This window comes from Terrapene carolina, unplaced genomic scaffold (assembly GCF_002925995.2).
Source record: "Terrapene carolina triunguis isolate 2854851 unplaced genomic scaffold, T_m_triunguis-2.0 Scaffold67, whole genome shotgun sequence".
NCBI lineage: Eukaryota > Metazoa > Chordata > Testudines > Emydidae > Terrapene > Terrapene triunguis.
Genome location: NW_020664418.1, coordinates 51,212,844 through 51,231,758, shown reverse-complemented (window position 1 = coordinate 51,231,758; position 18,915 = coordinate 51,212,844). Strand labels below are relative to the sequence as shown.

At 48.3% G+C, this 18,915-nt stretch overlaps 1 protein-coding gene across 1 annotated transcript in view; it reads right to left on the bottom strand.

Moving 5' to 3' along the window:
- The window catches only part of FRMD5 (FERM domain containing 5), a 77,869-nt gene extending 61,873 nt beyond the window's left edge, over positions 1 to 15,996 (bottom strand). The window contains exons 1-3 of the mRNA XM_026648418.2: positions 15,900 to 15,996; positions 8,935 to 8,977; positions 7,485 to 7,563 (exon numbers count right to left, since the gene is read on the bottom strand). Coding sequence (XP_026504203.1) covers positions 7,485 to 7,563; positions 8,935 to 8,941 — 86 coding nt within the window. The 5' untranslated portion in view covers positions 8,942 to 8,977; positions 15,900 to 15,996. The remainder of the gene's footprint in view (positions 1 to 7,484; positions 7,564 to 8,934; positions 8,978 to 15,899) is intronic.
- Positions 15,997 to 18,915: the final 2,919 nt, after the last annotated feature.

The following is an 18,915-nucleotide window of genomic DNA, read 5'->3' as shown; positions in this document are numbered from 1 at the left end:
GACGCGGCAGGTAAACAAACCGGCCCGGCCCGCCAGGGGCTTTCCCTACACAAGCAGCGTCCCAGGTTTGGGAAACACTGCACTAGCCGATATTACATTGATTTTACACTTGGTCTTAGCCAAACGTTTCATGATGTAGGGAAAAAAACGAAGTCTCAGGTGCTAGAATGCAGACACCAATTTCCCCTTTATTTCCAAGGAGGGAACAACAAGGCATTGGAAACCGCTTTGAAGATTTCTGACCTTAGCTGCAATGCAAAATATACTGTGGTGTTTACCTGAAACATGTCCCACCAACTTCTCTATATTCTCTTTCCTGTCAATTTCCCCTCCTCTCACTGCAAATCCTGATTCCTTCGGAAGCCTTATTTTCCAAACTTGTTAGGACACAGATGTGTGTTTGCAATTTGTTCTGTCTGAAAGAGTAATTACACTTTGGACAGAGTGGACAGTGTTGTAAACATCTCTAACCAATAGCTGCTTTTGGCAGAATTATTTGTTAATGATGCTGTACTGTTCCAATGTGCTCAATTAACATTTGTGCTTCCCTCCTTTCTGGAGAGCCGAGAGGATATTTAGCATGCTAAACATGGCCTATATGCAAAGACCTCTTAAAAAATTAACGTCATTTTTTAATAAACTCCACATTGTACTGTACCTCCTTTCCCTTCTCCCCCCACCTGAGATCTGCAGCCCAGAAGGAGAGGAACATCCATTTATCTGAAGATGACAAAAAGCATTCATCAAGGGCTTTGGACTAAATTTATTGCCTGGGAAGAGTCCAATTTACTGAACCCAGCTCTCAATTCCCCATCTCATTCTGCCTCAGCCCTGCTTTACAGCAGCCTTCGAAAAAGACAAGATTACAAGGCAGGAATCGAGCATCTGAACCGTCTCAAAGCGCAGCACTGACAATTGCATTTGTTTAGCCATCAGGTAGCGGGACAGGCTTTTTGCCAGGAACCATTCCTTGACTTATTATCAAGCTGCAGCATCTGGGAACAGGTGCGCCTTACTTGCGCAGGCAGGAATGAAGAGTGGAAGGGACTCACAGCTGGCTTGCAGGCAAGTTAACACTGTGCAAGCGGCGAGGGGAAAAGGGAATCACGGGGAATGAATGTCAGAATTAGCCAGCTTTGGAACTGTTGTATCGGTCTGATAGCCTCATGCTAGAAGTTACAATATTAAAATTGCACGTCTGCAAATACTTCACACACCAGAACCAAAGACATGCTCCTGAAACAAACCTGCCTGTTTTTCTGTTTGTTCCAGCTGGACAACGGGCACAAACGAGGGGAGGGCTCCTACAATCACGCAGTCTGGAATGGACACAGTCTCCAGCTCACTCCCTGCCTAGCCAGTGCTCCTCTACAACCTGTTCCCACTGAAATCACGGAGAGTTGTACCATTCACTTCATGGAAACAGGACTGAGCCCTTACTGCCTTGAGTGTTAGAGTTAAGGGACACTGCCAGCTACTCACACAGCATTTCCCCCTCTGCTTTTCCTGTCTCTTCTTAGCAGCCTGGGAATAAACCAGCTCTCCCTCAATGCATACAGCGGACAAAGAATAAACGTCTAGAGGGGACGTGCGGTGGAAATAAGGAAGTCGCAGGGCTGTTCATCTGGCTCCATATTTTAAGCAGAAGAGGCGGAGCAGTGCCTGCATTGGCCATCAATTTGCTGCAAATAACAGACAAGGAGGTAGGCAGGCTAACAAACAGAACCAGTTCTGAAAAGGTTAGACAAAGAGTCCTGGCCACAAATAACAAGGGAGGGCCTGTTTAAACAGGTCACTACATCTGGGAGTGAATCCTGAGTATTGGAAAGCAGGAAACACCCCACCATCTTGGAAAGGGCAAAGAAACAAAGCCGGAAATCTTTGGTCCTGCAATTAACAGCTCTTCTGATGAGACCTTTGGAAAACGACTAGCAATGGCCTAAGAGATCTCTCCCAGCTCTGTCTTCTATGATGGACCGGAGACAACGGGAACCAAACGTCGCATTTCCAAGGCCTACACCTTGCAGTAGCTCACGGCAATACGCTCCACTACCACAGCAAATTCTTGCGTGGAAAGCTCAGCACTCTGGGTTTGGTGCATCGCAGCTACTGTGACCTGTTGTGTGTGAACAGAGCCGTGCTGAATGTTCCTATACACATCCCAAGAGAACAGCAAGCCAAGATGTGAAAGCGTTTGGGGGTGGTGTCAACACATGGGCAGTGTGGCTAACTCCGGCATGTTTCCTTTTCCATTTGCTAGCAAAATCTGGGAACAAATACGCATGCTGAGCCCCAAACCAGCCCACTTCTTTATGCCTACACGGATACTTGTGACAAATTCTGCATTCCCACACGCAACCTGCTGGCATTAGCTTCCCCTCCCCTGTTCTAAAGTCACACCCAGCACTTCCTCATCTCCCTGCAGTCCTAATCACACCCAGCCTTTCAGATTCAAACAAACTTCATCTTTCACCGCTCTGCCAAATCCACCCCAACGCTTTTAAACAGTGGTGATAAATTCTGGATCAGCATTTAGTGCAATCGACCCCCCACCAAAGACCTGTAATCGGAACGGAATGTCAAAAGCCAATCTGCTGCTACCTGAGCAGTATTGCAAATGAGACATTGCACCGCCGAGCCAGATTTGTCTTCCAGGCTCAAGAGAATTTGAATATTTATAGCCCACCTAGAATCAGGCACATTTTGTACAAAGAGTCAATGAAGTTCAGATAACGCGTGACTGTTTAAAGATGACGGTGAATTACCCCTAATAGAATGTCTGGCAGCCAGCAAGGCTGGATGGGCAGCTAAAGACTAAGTATTGAAATTTTTTTAAAAACAATCAGGCTTGAGCCAGCTTAGTTACATAAATACAATACTTTTTTTAAAGGGGAGCTTATGTCTGATTGGCTGAGGCATACAATAGGATTCTGCTCCTCCCCCACAAATGAATCTAAATGCAGCATGTCAGGAACAGTGAGCAATTCAAACTCTAGTGCACCAACATCTAACAGGTAAAATGGTTCAATCTGCATCAGTCATTTGATATGATAGAAACGGAGTCACTGTAATGGAATGCTGTCAGAGGATCAAGAGTCCTGCCTTGAAAATAAGCGACTCGGCTTTACTCCGACACACATGTAGCAGCGGGAGGGCATCACGCTCTGACAACCTTCTAGTTCATTGACATTCTCTCTGAAATATGCCTAGCCAACGCTCAGATTCCTGGGGAGAATGTAGAGCCCCGTGCTAACACAGAGTGAGATGTTTAATATACCGGCATAGGGAGAAGGACATTGGTTCTCCTGCCCTGCAGGAATGTTCATCATTCCCATCCTGCGGCCAGACCTTGTGGGAAATGCTGCTATTGTTCCACGACTTCATCAATGTCCACAGGACAGGAATTCCCCCATCTGCTGTTCAAAGGCCACAGGCTTCTGACAAACCCGTCAATCCACCACTAGGCGCGTTAACCTGTAAGTGTCAAACGCTACGCTCCACAGCCAGGCGTACCAAGGAGACACAGGAGTAGCGGCCTAGCAGGAGTGCATCAGCTGTGCTGGGTCTGGAGCAAGTGGCTGCAGTTAACCCAAGAGAGGGCTGGGGTCCCCAGATTTGATCCCGCTTAAACCTCGGGTTTCCTTCAGGTTTGTCCGAGTGAAGCTGAAATGCCGAACAAATCACCAGATAAAACTGCCTAAATAATTGCTCCTCAGCAGCATTTTTATTCCTGGGACAAGACCACTCTGTCAGGGATGAGTCAGCAGAGCCCAGGAGAGGCTAGCTCCACCAGAGACAGGAAAAGCATCCCTTCAATCAACCCCCTGGGGGGAGCTCCGGGAACCTGCCTCCGCACATCACTGGCTAAACCTTGTGAGGTGTGGCGGGGCGGATGGGGCAGGGAAGGGGGTCTTAGCAGCCTTGAGACAACTCACGCCTCACGCTGTGAAACTAGAGAGTTTTACATCCCCTTCCCTTGCTGTCACCTTGAGCTCTCCCTCCGTCCCTCCATTGGCACGACTCACATGGGATTTCTCCCCCCTCCCCAAACACGTCAACCCCCTGTCCTCCACTGACCACTGAGTGTACTCCCATGACCACCTGGCCTGCTCCCCCACCTTGAACCTCCAGGGAAATAAGTTGGACCACTGCACCCCACAAAGGACCATAAAGCACCCTCTATTTAGGATCTGCAGGGAGGAGGAGGAGGAGGTCCTAATCTTAATCAGGCACCCAAATACAGCTGTGTCAAACATTTCCATCACATCAGGTCACCCCCGTGCCGCAATGCAGCACAAGAAGAAAGATCCCACCAGTTCCTTCCATCACTGCAGCTTGGAACCATGCTCCTCGCGTTCTCACATTTACCCTCGTGGCCATGGCCATGCGCATTCCCTCCTCAGAGCAGAATAGGACGTGGGGACTGACCTAAGGCAGATCAGCAGATCAGCAGCTCTTTAACTGTGCTCCACCAGCCCAGCCAGTGAAGAGACCTTTAAAGGGACTGATGAACCTCCAAGTTAAACGCACCTGACTGGATTCTGGCAAACATAACCCCAGATGTTCGTAAACAATCAAGGCGTTCTTGGAGACTGCATTCCTGTTAGGGGGTAGAGCCCGGACATTTCATTACCTATCTCCTGGGTGCCCCACTGATGGCACGACTGGTCTCAAGGTAACGAACAATCCCTTCCCCCCACTTATGAGGGAAGGATATTTAACCAGTGATGTGCCAGAGCACATTCCTGGCCAGAGGTGACTCACCCCCAGGACTCACAAGTATACCTCTGAAGAGCACCCATTTTGCTTTTGGAATGGACCCAACTGCAGCAAGTGTCAGGGACTTTGAGAATAAAAGGAAACCCCACGTACCTAGGGATGGAAAAATACCCCCACGCAACACCGCAGACACACACACGTGCACGCACGCACACACACACACACGGACTGCACTCACTACGGCATAATTTTGCATAGTTTGAACATCATGGGACTGTACTCAATTGGCACAGATCCACTGATTTCAATGAGGCTACACCAATTTACACCCGCTGAGGATTTGGCCTCACAAAGTGTAACCATTGCCAGTGAAGCGTGCTGGGTGTGAGTGTCCCTTCCAAGCAGTGCCGCACCCCTCCTGGGCTATGGGAATGATGGGGAAGCATTTTGATTTCAAGAAGAAAACCAACGAATCAACAGGCCTGTCCCCCACCCGCCTGGCGTACAGGCACACAGAGCTGTTGTGCACAAGGGTTATTGCGGGCTAAGCCGGGGGAGGGAGTTTTGCAGGAACTCCCCCTGGCTAAAATATTGGCAGGGTGTTACTGTACTTAACCACCCGTCCTGACGAGGCTGTTTTCTCCCAGCTGACCACTCGTATGGGTGGTGATAACAGACCCCGTGCCACGCTGCCGCTATCTTGACACAATAATCTGCCTGGGGGATGACCCGTGGCAGCCCTTGGATGAAGCATCTCTAGCTGAATCCAACCCTCCCCCACAAAAATAGCTGCCGGTCTCATAACTCCCATCTGACTGAAAGGGGCAGAAGAAGGAAATGCCAACATCAAAGCAACCATGGCTAATGGCTTTGCCACTGAGCAGTTGACACCTAAACACAGAGGCCGAGGTTTCTAAATGACCAGTGATTTTGGGGTGCCTGACTTCAGACACCTTAAAGGAGCCTGATTTTCAGAGACTGGGTGCTCAGCTCTTTCTGAAAATGAAATCCCGTGGAGGTGTCGAGTGCAGCACACAAAATCACTAGTCACGTGTGGACATCTCCACCATCCCCTTCCTAACAACTAACATACAGCACTTGCAGTCTCTCCTGCCCAGGCAAGGAGTCAATGGAGCCACGCAGATCTCCACCAGCTGAGGATCTAGCCCCCAGTCTTTTCCTCTGGATCTCCATTATACCCCACTTCTCCAAATGAGTTCTGTCGGGAATGTCGGTCTCACTCCTAGGTCAGCATTCAGATCCCCCACAATGATGTGGACTGATGGACAAAGTTTCAACATAGCCTAAGTGGCTTAGGAGCCTAGGTCCCACCGACTCTCTCAAAGCGCTTTACAAAAGAGACCAGTCGGTATCACTATCTCTGTTTTACAGTTGGGGAAACTGAGGCAGCAAGTGGCATAACTGCTATAAGTACTTAACAGAGCATTCCCTAAGTACTGATACACTTTTGTGCTTGTACATTTAGGGCCACCCTTCCTCTTGCAAAAATAAATGCAGGGAAGAGAACTAAAGCCCAAATTTCTTCATAGGGACAACTCGGGAGAAACTGTGTGAAACATTTGACCTGCAGTTGGCTATACATTTCATCCCAAGACATTCCCCTTATTTAAATAGCGATGCATCCTGAGAGCTGCTGGTCACCAACAGCTACCAGCGACTTCGAGGGGAGTGAGAAGCGCTTAGACCCTTTCAAGTGCACAGTGTATGTCCACCCGTAACTACGTATGTAAGCGCATGTGCAGCCATAACTTGGGCTCTGGAGCTGTTCAAAACAGTAGCACGTGGTTTTTTGACAATAGGAAAAGTGCATTTTTCAACCTCTCCTAATACTCCACAACAGATGAACTGTTGCTGTTCCTAACTACAGAGCAACAGAGTCACCTTTCAGCAGAGACCATGCGTGGGGAAGTTTAGCCTGAAAGGTGAAAGTTACAAGGAACTGAAATACCCAGGGGTGAGACTAGAACCTATTCTGCAATCATGGCTATCGTAGTCATTATGGGCATGTCTCCACTGCACACAATGGCCAAGTTCTGAGTCTGGTTTCAGCCTAAGCCCCACTTCCATCCACACACAAGACAACCTGACTCAGGTCAGCAAGCGCTCAGGATCTGGGTCCTAGGACCCTGTTAGTGGGACAGGCCAGAGCCCAAGTCCTGCTGTGAACCCCATTTATTTTGCATCACGGATGCACCTCAAGCCACAGACCAAGTCAGGAGGTCTGCGGAGTGCAGTGTGGACGCATTAGCACGGCTGTGAGACTTGGGTCCAGCATCGTAAGCCGGGGTTTACAATGCAGGGTGGACACTTAAGTGCAGGCCTAGAAACACCGAGTGTGCAAGCCCAGCTCCCACAGAGCCCGGTTAACAAGGCAGCGTAGACAGACTCTCAGGCTCCTGCTATAATTATGACATACAGTCTAAGTGTTGTGTTCTGGCAACTCAATCTTCTTAACAGACGGTCGTGGAAGTTCAAGCTAGCGGGTTTAAATCAACAGCTAATGATAAACATCAGCTGTGGCGGGATGACTTTGCAAGCCAATAAAATGCTTCCAGTGTATAGGAACAGTATTGTCATGCTTCTTTAGACACGAACCCGGTGGGTGACTCTGACTGGTTCTGTTCAGGGAAATCTGAAACAAAACTTTTCCGATTGCGGAGCTGCAAGCGTGTCTGACCTTTAACAATACCTTCAGGGGGCACCCAGCGCAAACCCCATTCCATGGCTGCTAGCTTCAGTCTTACCTGGTTATTTCCTCTTTCAGAGCAGCCGGGTCGGTGGGATAAAACTTCACACGAAAACACATGGTGAATGGAGGCTGGGCTGCAGCGTAAAATGACAATGTTACGGTCACTTGAATGGTATCCATTGAGAACAAATACACCCGTGCCTTCCTCAGCTATTAACCCAAATAAAGGAGCTAGTCAAATCTTTTTCAGGACCAGATCTGGCTCCGCAGTTACATATCCCCCCAAAGCACAGGCAGAGCACTCATTAACAGCAAGGGCAGTTGTGATCACAACTCCCCAGGCACCAAGAGAAAGGATGGGCCTCAAGCACCTCCCTTTGTCATAATGGCAAAAGAATTCAATGGGGAAGCTAAAAGCCCCTCTTTGCCCCCCTGTTCTGCGCAAGGATTGTGGTGTAAATAACAATCTAGAGTCCTCCAGTCTTCCTAGACACCTAAGAGTACACGGAGGACACTGCTTGAAATCTGAATGGCTTGTCTGTCCGCTCCCCCCAATCCCTACCGACACAAACACAGTACACACACACACACACACACACACACACACACAGACTATAGGCTAGACTGTGAGCTGGCCTACACACACACACACACACACACACACACACACACACACACATTATAGGCTAGACTGTGAGCTGGCCTACACACACACAAACACAGTACACACACACACACACACACACACACACACACACACACACACACTATAGGCTAGACTGTGAGCTGGCCTACACAACCACAGAGGGCGGGAGGGGTCAGAAAGAGGATTCCCACCTCCACCTTAGCCAAGCAAGGGCTGCTCATGACAGCAGTCGTTGTGCTCCTACACTTGGCTTCCACCCTACAAGCAGGATGCTAAAGACAATGGAGAAGGACAGGGAGGGGATGGGGCTTCTGCCACACCATGCCCCTGGCTCCTCCTGCAGTGGCCTGTGGAGCAGAGGGACAGCTGGGGGGAAGGGAGTGGGGGAGATCTCTAAAATACAACTCAAGGAATAACGGGGCATTTCCAAAGGGGGTTTTCATTGGGCCTCCATGGCTGTGCCGACAGTACACGTGATGGTATCTGTTGTGTGGGCAATAAAAGTTCACTTTTGCTTGCAAAACAGGTGGGCTTGCAAATTGTTATTTGCTCACTCGGATCATTTATCCATGCAGGTACCTGTTTTGTTCAAGCAAACACAGATTTTGCATGTGCAAAATGGACATACTTACGTTGGCACAAGTAGGAGGCTTAATGAAAATTTGCCCCCGAGAGAATTATTTCATTTTCAACGGAACGGAGATACTCAGAAGGGCACATTCGCTAGGTGATGCGCAGGGAATAACCCACACAAGTCAAGTGGCTAAACCAGAGGGAAATGCTTATAAAATTAAGGGGAGCATGCAGAGGCGACATCGGACATCTTCCTACATAGATGCACAGTAAATGCAATACTGACCTCTCATCTGCTTCACAACAGACTTTGTAAACTCCAACCAATGCTGAAATGAAAAAAAGATTTTTTTTTAAAAAAAGGACCAGTAACAAATACCCTCGTGTTCATGTTGTAAAGCTTCCTCTTTGGGGTAAAAATAAAAGAAACAGAAAAAAACAGGTTGAAACAGAGGCATGTTTCTTTGAATGACCAATACATTATAGAGAAAAGGAGGGGACTATGCAGCAAGCTCAGAAGTTTCAAACGAGGGGGCCTGATATTCCACTGCCTCACATCTTCTCCAGTGATTTACACCGGTCCAAGGCAGGTAGAATATCAGACCCTAGCGTGTCAGATGCAAATCCCGATCACCACGACGACCAGCCACTGGGATCCTGACTTTGTTAAAGTACGTGGAATATTTTAGGAACATTTGCTCAACCAGCTGCACCGCACGCCAGGCTGAGACAAATGCCCGATCCCTGGGATAATGAGAACTCACTCCTGCTCCCGTGAAAGCTCATGGGAGTTCTACCACTGACGTCAGTGGGGGGTAAGTCTTCTTCTAGTCTGGCCACGTGCTCACAACGTAGCTTGTGCCAGCTCACACGGGGGTGGCAAACTCTAAGAAGCCAGGAAATCAGAAGGTGAGACTGATACTTCACAAATGACATAACATTCCATCCAGAGCAGGTAGTGCAGCTTCCCTATGATCTCTGAGGAGCGACGGCTGCAGTAGAAAAGGAGTCAGAAGAGGCAACCTCCGATACCATGGGCAGGGCTAGCAGACAAACCTCCACCCCACTCCCGCGGGGTTTAACACTGACAAGGACAGTACACCTGGAAGAACGAGCTGCTGGTATGTGCTAAGACCGTTGGAAATCACTGGGCCCGGCCACGCGGATCAGATAGTAATGATGAGTGCCTCTGAGCAGGCCAGGCCAGGCATCAGCGACATGGCATGGCTCATCCGAGCGGGGCAGCAAGGACTGAGCTTTGCTCTGAAGGCTGTCCCACCTCCAGCGGCTATCCCAGCAAAGCACACAGCCCCTGGCTAACCCGGTCACTCTGTCCTCAGACTGCCCAGACTCCCAGAACCCGCAGCCCGAGAGACTCAGCTGTACTACGGCCGGGATGCAATGGGCATTTCGGGCTGAGCACTCTGTACCTGCAGCACTCTGATGGGTCTGACTGGAACCACCTCATTTCCCAAAGGAAGGCCCCACCTTTGTTTAAGTAGCCCCCTCTCCGCTCCTTCTCAGGGCAGCGCTAGCTTGGCTGCACTGAGGCCGGCATCTGGGCTGCTGCTCACCCCGCGTTAATTGGGGGCATCCCCCGAATCGGGGGGGGGGGGGAGCTGTATTTTAAAGGAGCTTGGCTCCCTGCAATTTGCAGGCTGAGAATCGGCCTCTGATCAGCACCAAATATGGCAGGGATAAGATAGCATCAGTGGATGTAAAGTGTCCCCCCAGTATCAGTGTCTCTTTAAAATCCACCCTGTAGCACAGAAACATCTTTCAAGGCATTTCCTTCCCTCTGGCATCCTGGGGGGCGGGGGGCAGGGGAGCTGGACGGAGAATTTCCCTCTCTCCCTAGAGTTTGACCAGCCAGCGGTTTCCCTTCTGCCCTAACTCCTTTAGGCTCAGGGAACCCCTGAGAGACCATGTCACATTTCTATTACAATTCTCGCTCTGCGCCTCCGCAGGGATGGACGAGTTTGCCACGCTTCCTCTCAGCAGCCCCATTACATCTGACTAGGTATCACCATCCAAGTCCATCTGACACTGGAGTGGGAGCATTTTATCTTGCCGTGTCGAGCAAGAACTCTGCCAGCCGGACAGCAGTCTCTTCTGCTGGCATCTCGAAGCGCTTGCTGAGGTGAAGTACAAGATAGTTAGGAAATATTTCCCCTTGCTTTACCAGCTGCAACATCCCAAGGTCAGGTGCAGTTTTCCATTTGTGCCAACAGATCAGTCAGGTTACGTGCCAAAACCATTCATCTTTGACTTGATCATCTTCCATTAGCTGGCGTCTAGCGCTCCGTATCGCCTGACTGTCCGATTCCTGACAGAGCACAGCGAGCTGACAGGACACTGTCAATGTCTAGGCCCATGTGTTACCCCCACCTTTGAACGGGTATGTCATAGCTGGACATGTGCTTTGTGTTGTGAAAACAGAGATCCATCACTCCAATGCTGAATGATTAAACCCAAAGCGGGGCACGGTAGGCCTGGTCTACACCTAACACATAAGTCGGCCTAGCTACATGGCTCACGCTGCTGAGATGTTGTTAAGCCGAGCTCAGCCCCAGTGTAGACTCCTGTCGACCTAGTTGCCGTCTCTCAGAGTGATGGAAGAACCCCATAGGCTCAGCTGCAGCGTTTCTAGCACAGCCATACCTTTAGTATCGGTTCTGCACTATAAACATGTAACACAAACCCATTGATGGGTGCTGTGATAAACCCCTCCCTATCTGAAAAACTGCCTCTTTCAAATCGCAGCGGGAGGATTTTGCAGCTACCCCCAAGCCTGCTGGATCCCTCCCTCTGTCCGGCACAAACACCTCTCTTTTAAAGGGATGGGTCTTGTTGTTTAACTTTGCTGTAGGGCCACAGATACATGCAAACAGCGCTGGGACGTACAATCAGCACAGCTGCGTATGCAAAATGCCGTTTGCTGCTTGGCACTGTCTGGAATGATTGATTGAAATCACCCAAGGTAAGCTAGGGGGCCAAAAAAGAACATCTTTAATTATAACAGGACAGAGTAGGTTACACTTGAGGCCTGTCTTTCTGGAGTGACTCTGACAGCACCTTCCAAAAAGAAGCCGCAAGTTCTTACTGCAGCAAGGTTTTGCAACCATTGCTGCTAACGTTTGTGGCCCAACTTAAAGGGTGATGCAAGAAACTAAAAGATTTCCCTAGGCATGAAGAGGGGGCTAACAGATGCCTGGGGAGAGGTACCATGAAATAATAGAGAAAAATGACATCACAGCAATCAAGGGAAAGGTCAGTTAACACAAAACATTGCAGGCAACGTGAAGAACCATCCCGAGGAAACAGCACGCATGCCACAAGAGCCAGCGAAGAGTTACCCTTGCTCAAAAGGAACCCATAACACTTGCATCACGCAGTAAGTACAGTAGCACTGCCACTGCTGGAGAAGCCGTTCGTACGAGACCCCTTTACACGGGCAGGACACGGCACACCCCAGCTAGGGAACCACGGCTCCCTCTCCTTTCCTGGGGGGAGGGGGATAGCTCAGTGGTTTGAGCATTGACCTGCTAAATCCAGGGTTCTGAGTTCAATCCTTGAGGGGGCCACTTCGGAATCTGGGGCAAAAATCTGTTGGATGATTTAATTGGGATTGGTCCTGCTTTGAGCAGGAGGTTGGACTAGATGACCTCCTGAGGTCCCTTCCAACCCTGATATTCTATGATTCCTTGAGAGCAGCTCAAGCTCTTGGAGGCCTTAGTTGAGTCCTTGAGGAGGGAGAATTTCTTTGGGTGGCCAAGGGAGGAATGAGATTGAATGAATGAAGGAAAAGGCATGAGGAAAAACCTCCCCCAACAGCAAGACCTGCTAGGCAGTGTCTAAGATCCCCCAGGGAAGTGGGGGAAGTCACACCACCTGGAGCACTTCACACTGGACCAGATAAACACCAGGACACCCCTGGTAGGGAAGGACTACAGGCTCAGGGCACCTGTCATGAGAAGCCATCACCAATTTTTATGGCCTGAGAAAAATTTCAAAACCACTGTTTCTGGCTCCTCAGCAGTTCTTTCCTCACCACAGTCTCTCAAACAACCATTTCTAAACTGCTGACGGTTCGTAGCTACACGGCACAGTCTCCTTGCCAAGCCTGGCCATGCTTCACAAATAAATACGTTTGCAACAAATATCAGATACTTTTTCTGCATGGCCCAGAACTCTCTGCGGGGCATGTGCTCGGCTGGTACAATCCCACTTCCTGGAGACTGGGAACACCGGAGTCAGCTTTGTGCCTCCGAACGCATCCCAGATACGCTGTGAAGGCAGCACGCGAGCCCCTGCGGCTGCCCACGCCTCAGCTCAGTCATGTCTCTGAGCAGCAAGGGTTTGCTTTCCAATAAGAAAGATTTACTCGTGCAGCAGTGATAGTGGATTGAGGAGGCAGCCCCATTCGTCAGGTGTTAAACGCGGCGCTTTAAACTGAGCAATGCAAAGCCAGGCAGCTCTCTAATAACAAAACTGCCACGTTTTAACTGCAAAGGTTAAAATGTTCCTGCTCAGCCCCCTCGATTCTGGTCACACTGAAGCCAGTCTGACACCGGGGTCACTCCACTGAGTTCTGTTATGCCTCCCATAATACACACCAGCCAGTCGTGCCCGTTAATTGAACTGCAATGGGCTCGGAACACCCCCAAGAAAAGCAACACCAAAAAGAATGACATTAACACAACCCAAGGGTGCTGGTAACTCTCTGCGGCCAACCTTGCCCATTTCGAGGGTCGGGCTCCAGCTCACCAGCTCATTTTGAACTCTGCATCCAGAGTCTTCCAGGCCTTAACGATGCCATAACCACACACACAGCCACGCGAGTTCTCAAACTCAATGCACAACTTCAAGAGCGTTCCTTCTGATCTTCGCATGGTCAGTGATGTCAGGACCAAGCCCAGGACTTTTTTCACACTAAATGCCATTATAACGTCAGTTTGGACAAGACAAAACAGCTCATGTCCTCCATGCCTCCATCCCAACCCACTGTGCAGACATTCTGATAGAAGAAACAATGTCACCGCTTGAGTCTATTAATATGTACTGAGAAATTCCCAAAGGCACTTCTTAGCCTTTGTGTGGACTCATGGTGCATGCAGTTTCCTGTATGGTGCTCCCTTTTCAATGGCCATGCAAACAGACAACACACTCCAGTGTATCACACACAAGGCCTTATCTGAGGCTATTTGCCAACAAGCAGGAAAACAAAGAGGCAACACAACCAGAGTGGCAGTTAGTGATCAGTCAGAATCACTGCAAGAAAAATGTTGCTCTCCACCGTTAAAGAGCTACCACACTTTACCCATTATGAATTCAGCCACTCCTTCGAATGAGGTTCTTCATCGCCCGTGACACTGACGAGCAGGAAGACAGGTCGGAGAGATTTCAGAGAGGAGCATGCAAGCACAAGTGCCCAGAAGAAAACTTGCAGGGTTAAAGAAAGGCATTGGGAATCAGCTGATCACTAGCACACAGGAAAGACATCGAGGCCACTGATGCTGCTGCATCATCGTTAGCCAGGAAGTTAGGCGGGGGGACCACAAAAACCAGTGAGTGCCCAAGAGACAGCAAGCAAAGCCTCCTGCGCACTGGGGTATGTTCCACTGGGAGAGGAAAAGGAGCCAAGTGAAAGATCTCCGTGCTTAGTGGAAGTTAACCGTAACAGCTCAGCTCACGGCACCACCTCACTCTTCAGGGAGCTGTGCTGTAAGTTCTCTTCCCCTGCGTATCCTCACTGTTTCTTAGACGGAGGGACGGGTGCAAGGGGATTGAGCAGGAACAGAAATTACTCCTGTTCTGATGCTTTGGGGAAAGATCTTGATCTCAGCAGCAAACCCAGTGCTACCAGAATAGTAAAAAACAGTTGGAGGCATACAGAGCTTCCAACCTATCCGTTTCAGGTGCTCTCATGGGATACGCTGTATGCTGGTACAATGCTGCATTCTTTAGGTGTTTTTAAAGGAATATTAATCTAATGTAGGGAACTAACCTTGAGAAATGGCAGAAATAACTCACACACATATTTATTGCCCAAACGTTTTACTTATTGGAGATACTGTGATATTCATTATACGTAGCCACAAAGTGACAGCTCAGCAAGTCCCTGTTCCTGCAATAACACCTGCTGTTGTGTACTCCTGCACCTGGGCAGAGTTGTTTTTGACTTGAATGGGACATTGCAAATGTGCCTGGATCGGTGCTGGCAGATTGCACTGTGCGATCGGCGCCCATCAGCCTGCTGTCTGAAACAGTCTCATGAATGCAGTGCACAGCCAGTTTCTAACCGAGAAGTCTTCTCTATCAAGCTTCCACGTACTGTGTTGTTTCTTCTCATGCTTTATTGCCCCAGGTGGCAGCTGCTCTATTTCCGACTCTAGAGGGGACTGGTACATGTCCGTCTCTATGTGAAAATGTGGTTCTACTTGGTAAAGCTACTCTGAAAAAAATGGCCATTAGGAAGTTCCATGTCTGCTTCTCCTTTTCGTCCACACGTATCTGCTCATTTTACAAATGAAAAGATTTTTTTCCCCTTAAGCGCCAGCTCATCCTGGAATCGGAGAGTCTTGCTGAGTTCTTTCTGGTTCACACATCGCAGCCTAGGAGAAAGATCCTGCAGTTGGAACTAAGTGAATAATTCTGTGGCTGATGCATGAGCCAGAATACGATCCAGCTCCCCCTCTCAGAGCTGCACAGGCTCTGAAATGCTTGAGGGAACAGGAAGTATCAAAACATACGTTTGTAATGAAAGTAAGCAGATGAGACTCCTCACCTGGTACAGTGTGAATGAGGGAGACAGCTGGCTTTTTGATTGACAGGTGGACCACATTACCCTGCTAATTAACCCATCGGGGTAGATACAATTTCTCAGGCTGGTCTTCTTGCAGACCAGCAGAGACAGGAAAAGCTGTAGAGAAAGACTCGTGAAAAAGGGCTGGGTTGATTTCTAGTTCTAATTCTAATTCAGTTTATTTCCCTGTTTGTTTTGCACTGTGGCTGTTAGTCACAGGAAGAACAACAATTCTCTCTGACTTTTTTTTTTTAAATAGTGAATCACTAAGAAAAAGTACAAATACAAACCCCAGACAGGCAAGGTATATTTCCCCAGCTAAGGAGTGTGACATGTACCTGAAGCAGCACTGCCTTACAGGTTTACTGTAGGGAAAATTCCTCCGGACTATCCAAGCATGTCTTGGAACAGATCTTAGTGTAGCTCGTAACTTAGCTGCTACTTACCCTTTGCTTGTCTGGGTCCACAAACCGAATTCCAAAGTAGTCTTTCTCCAGTAAGTTTAGGTGGTGGCAGAGAAGGTCAAACAGATACTGACCCTTGGCATCTCTCTGCAAGATAAAGAAACTGCATTTACAAATGGATAGACACACGCCCGCTACGTTTAACTAAAAAGCAAAAGCAGAGGCCCCGTAGAACACTGCAATACTCAACAGCACACCCAGCAGGATTCGCGTTTGCTGGGAACAAGATGGTGAAGGATTTGCAAGTGGGAGCACGACATACCAATACGCTCGGACATTTGAAACCTAGACTCACACCCAGGTTTGGTTTAATCCCATTAACTTCACTGGAGTTCTATCACAGATGAATTCATCTCAGTGGGTCACGTTCTGCTCTCCCCTACACTGGTGCAATCGCAGAGAAGTCCCGTTCACTTCACTAGGGCTGCACAGGTGTAACTGAGCGCAGAACCCAGCATGTTTTTATCTTATTGGTCCTGGCCTGAGAAATGTAAACGCATCACACTAAGCACTCAGGATTAATATTAACAGGGATTTTCCTGGGTTATGTGAAATACCCAGAACCTTTTGCAATCAAGTGGAGTCTAGCTCAGGTTGACAAAAGAAGGATGTTCTGAGTCCAGGCTGCTCCACGCCGACTTACCCTGCCAGTGTCCCAGGTTTTAGAAGAACGTGTGATCTGAATGATCAGACGTGCTCCAATATTATGCACAATGGAACAAACTATCAACCCTAACTGAATTATCTTCCTTCTGTTGCTCAGCTCAGACTCTACCAACTCGTGGGCCACTAATGACCGATGCCCCAATTCAGCAAAGCATTTAAAAACGCTCTTATCTTTAAGCACATGCTTAAAACCCATTGAAGTTAAATGTGTGTCAGTGCGTGCTGAATTGGGGCCTCGGCGTGCTTACGCCTTTCCCTTCGCTAACTCCAAGTTGCTCCAGGCTTCTGCGGGCCTGGCACTAGATCCCTCAAATGGCCCCGTTTAATTTTATATCAATCACCATCTATAGGATGATTTCCCAATTCAATAAAAACCCCTTTCAAATGTTCACCGAGTATGTGCCAGTATTTGCATCCAGCCAATCACATCCTCATTCCCCAATAGACTCCTTGCAGAAGAACACTGCAGCCTGTAGTTCTAACGCTTCACTAGCAGGCACGTAATTTATTAGTAAGAAAACGGCTTCTAAGTAACTGTGTTTCATTTTTATCATGGAATGGCTGTCACTGGGGCCAGTCCACCCTAATAAAGAACAATGATGATGCTCTGAAACACTGCAATTACATTCCTGGATACTTCTAAGGGAATGTTTTCACTGTTTTTTATAAACATCTTGCCAGAGATTCACGTATCTGTTTTCATAAATTTCCTGCTTTTAGTAATTTTCCTTTCACTTGCTTCAATAATATTTATCATTTATGTAGCACTTTTCAAACATTAACTCTCACAACCCCCTGTGATGCCGTCCTTTGTTCACACATGACAACGGAGGAAGGGGTTTAATCCATTTGTAGAGCCCTGCGTGGATACCTGCTCCCCGGACAGAAAGTGGGGATATCCGCAGATTTGCAGAGCTGCAGCCATTTGCCTGAGGACTCAGGGTGTTGTTAGCACTGGGATTAGAACTCATGAATGTCCCGTTTACAGTGCTCTGCTCAGACCGTGATATCGCACCTCCTGATTTCTGCTGTCCAGTCAAACACATCTAGTTCTGTATTACGGGTCCACAGCGGAAGCTGTAAGATTACCACTCTCTTTTCAAACAGGAAAGCCGCAGAACACTGTACTGATGTTTTAATAGATTCATAGGACTTTAAGGCCAGAAGAAACGATCATTCGGTCTGGCCTCTTGCATAACACAGGCCAGAGAACCTCACCCAGTGATTTCTGCATCACACACAACTTCTGCTTGAGCTAGAGCAGATCTTTTAGAAAGACATCCCGTCGTGGTTTAAAGACCCCAAGTGATAGAGAATCTACCGCAGCCCCAAGCAAGTTGTCCCAGTGGTTAACTTCCCTCACTATTAAACATTTGCACCTTTGTTCTACTCTGAATTTGTCTGGCTTCAGCTTCCAGCCATAGGAGCTCATTATGCTTTCATCCACTAAAGAGCCATCTAGTCTCAGAAATCTCTTCCCCATCTATGTACCTGCAGACCGTGATCAGGTAACCTCTTGGCCTTTTCTTGGATAAACTACGTAGCTTGAGTTCCTTTAGTCTTTCACTATTTTATGATTCAAGGACTAACTTATTTATTTTTAACCTGTTTTCTCTCTCTCCTCTTCTATTGAGATATTAAGAATAACTTCTTCCCTTCCTGCTCTACACTGGTTTGCATTGCTGTGTGCGGTTAAAGTCTGTATTTGTCTATAACCAGCGAGGGCTTGCAAGACTCCATGCTGAAGGAACACCCACTCCTAAAAGGAACTTCTAAACGTTCTAATTCGTCGAAGCATTGCTGAATTACAGCAGAACTCCTTTGGAAGAAGAGGATGCACATCCAGTCCAATTACCGTTAAATACAGAAAAGCAGCAATGTTTAAACCTCGTCTGTGTAATGGCATTGATTAGCTCTGCTTCCCAGAACGTTTTAAGAGGTGTGGCTAGGGGGTCGAAGCCATGGTATATTTTTTTCTGGTGCTTACGAGTCAGTCCCTCCCTGAGTCACTTCAGCTAGTCTGCCAAGAGGAACTGGTATTGGATTTGGCCGGCTTCTTTAGTCAGCTGTGTACAAGTGAAGGTGCTTCTGCTCTGCATGTGCTGCAGCATATACATCAAACACACGGCAATGACTTCTGAAAGACGCTGAATAAGCTGTCTATGGAAAACAGGGTTTTGAACAACTACCAGGCAGTTTTATAAGGTCCCACGTGCCAGGACAATTTCTAAATACAGCTAAGTATCAGAGGGGTAGCCGTGTTAGTCTGGATCTGTAAACAGCGACAAAGAGTCCTGTGGCACCTTATAGACTAACAGATGTATTGGAGCAT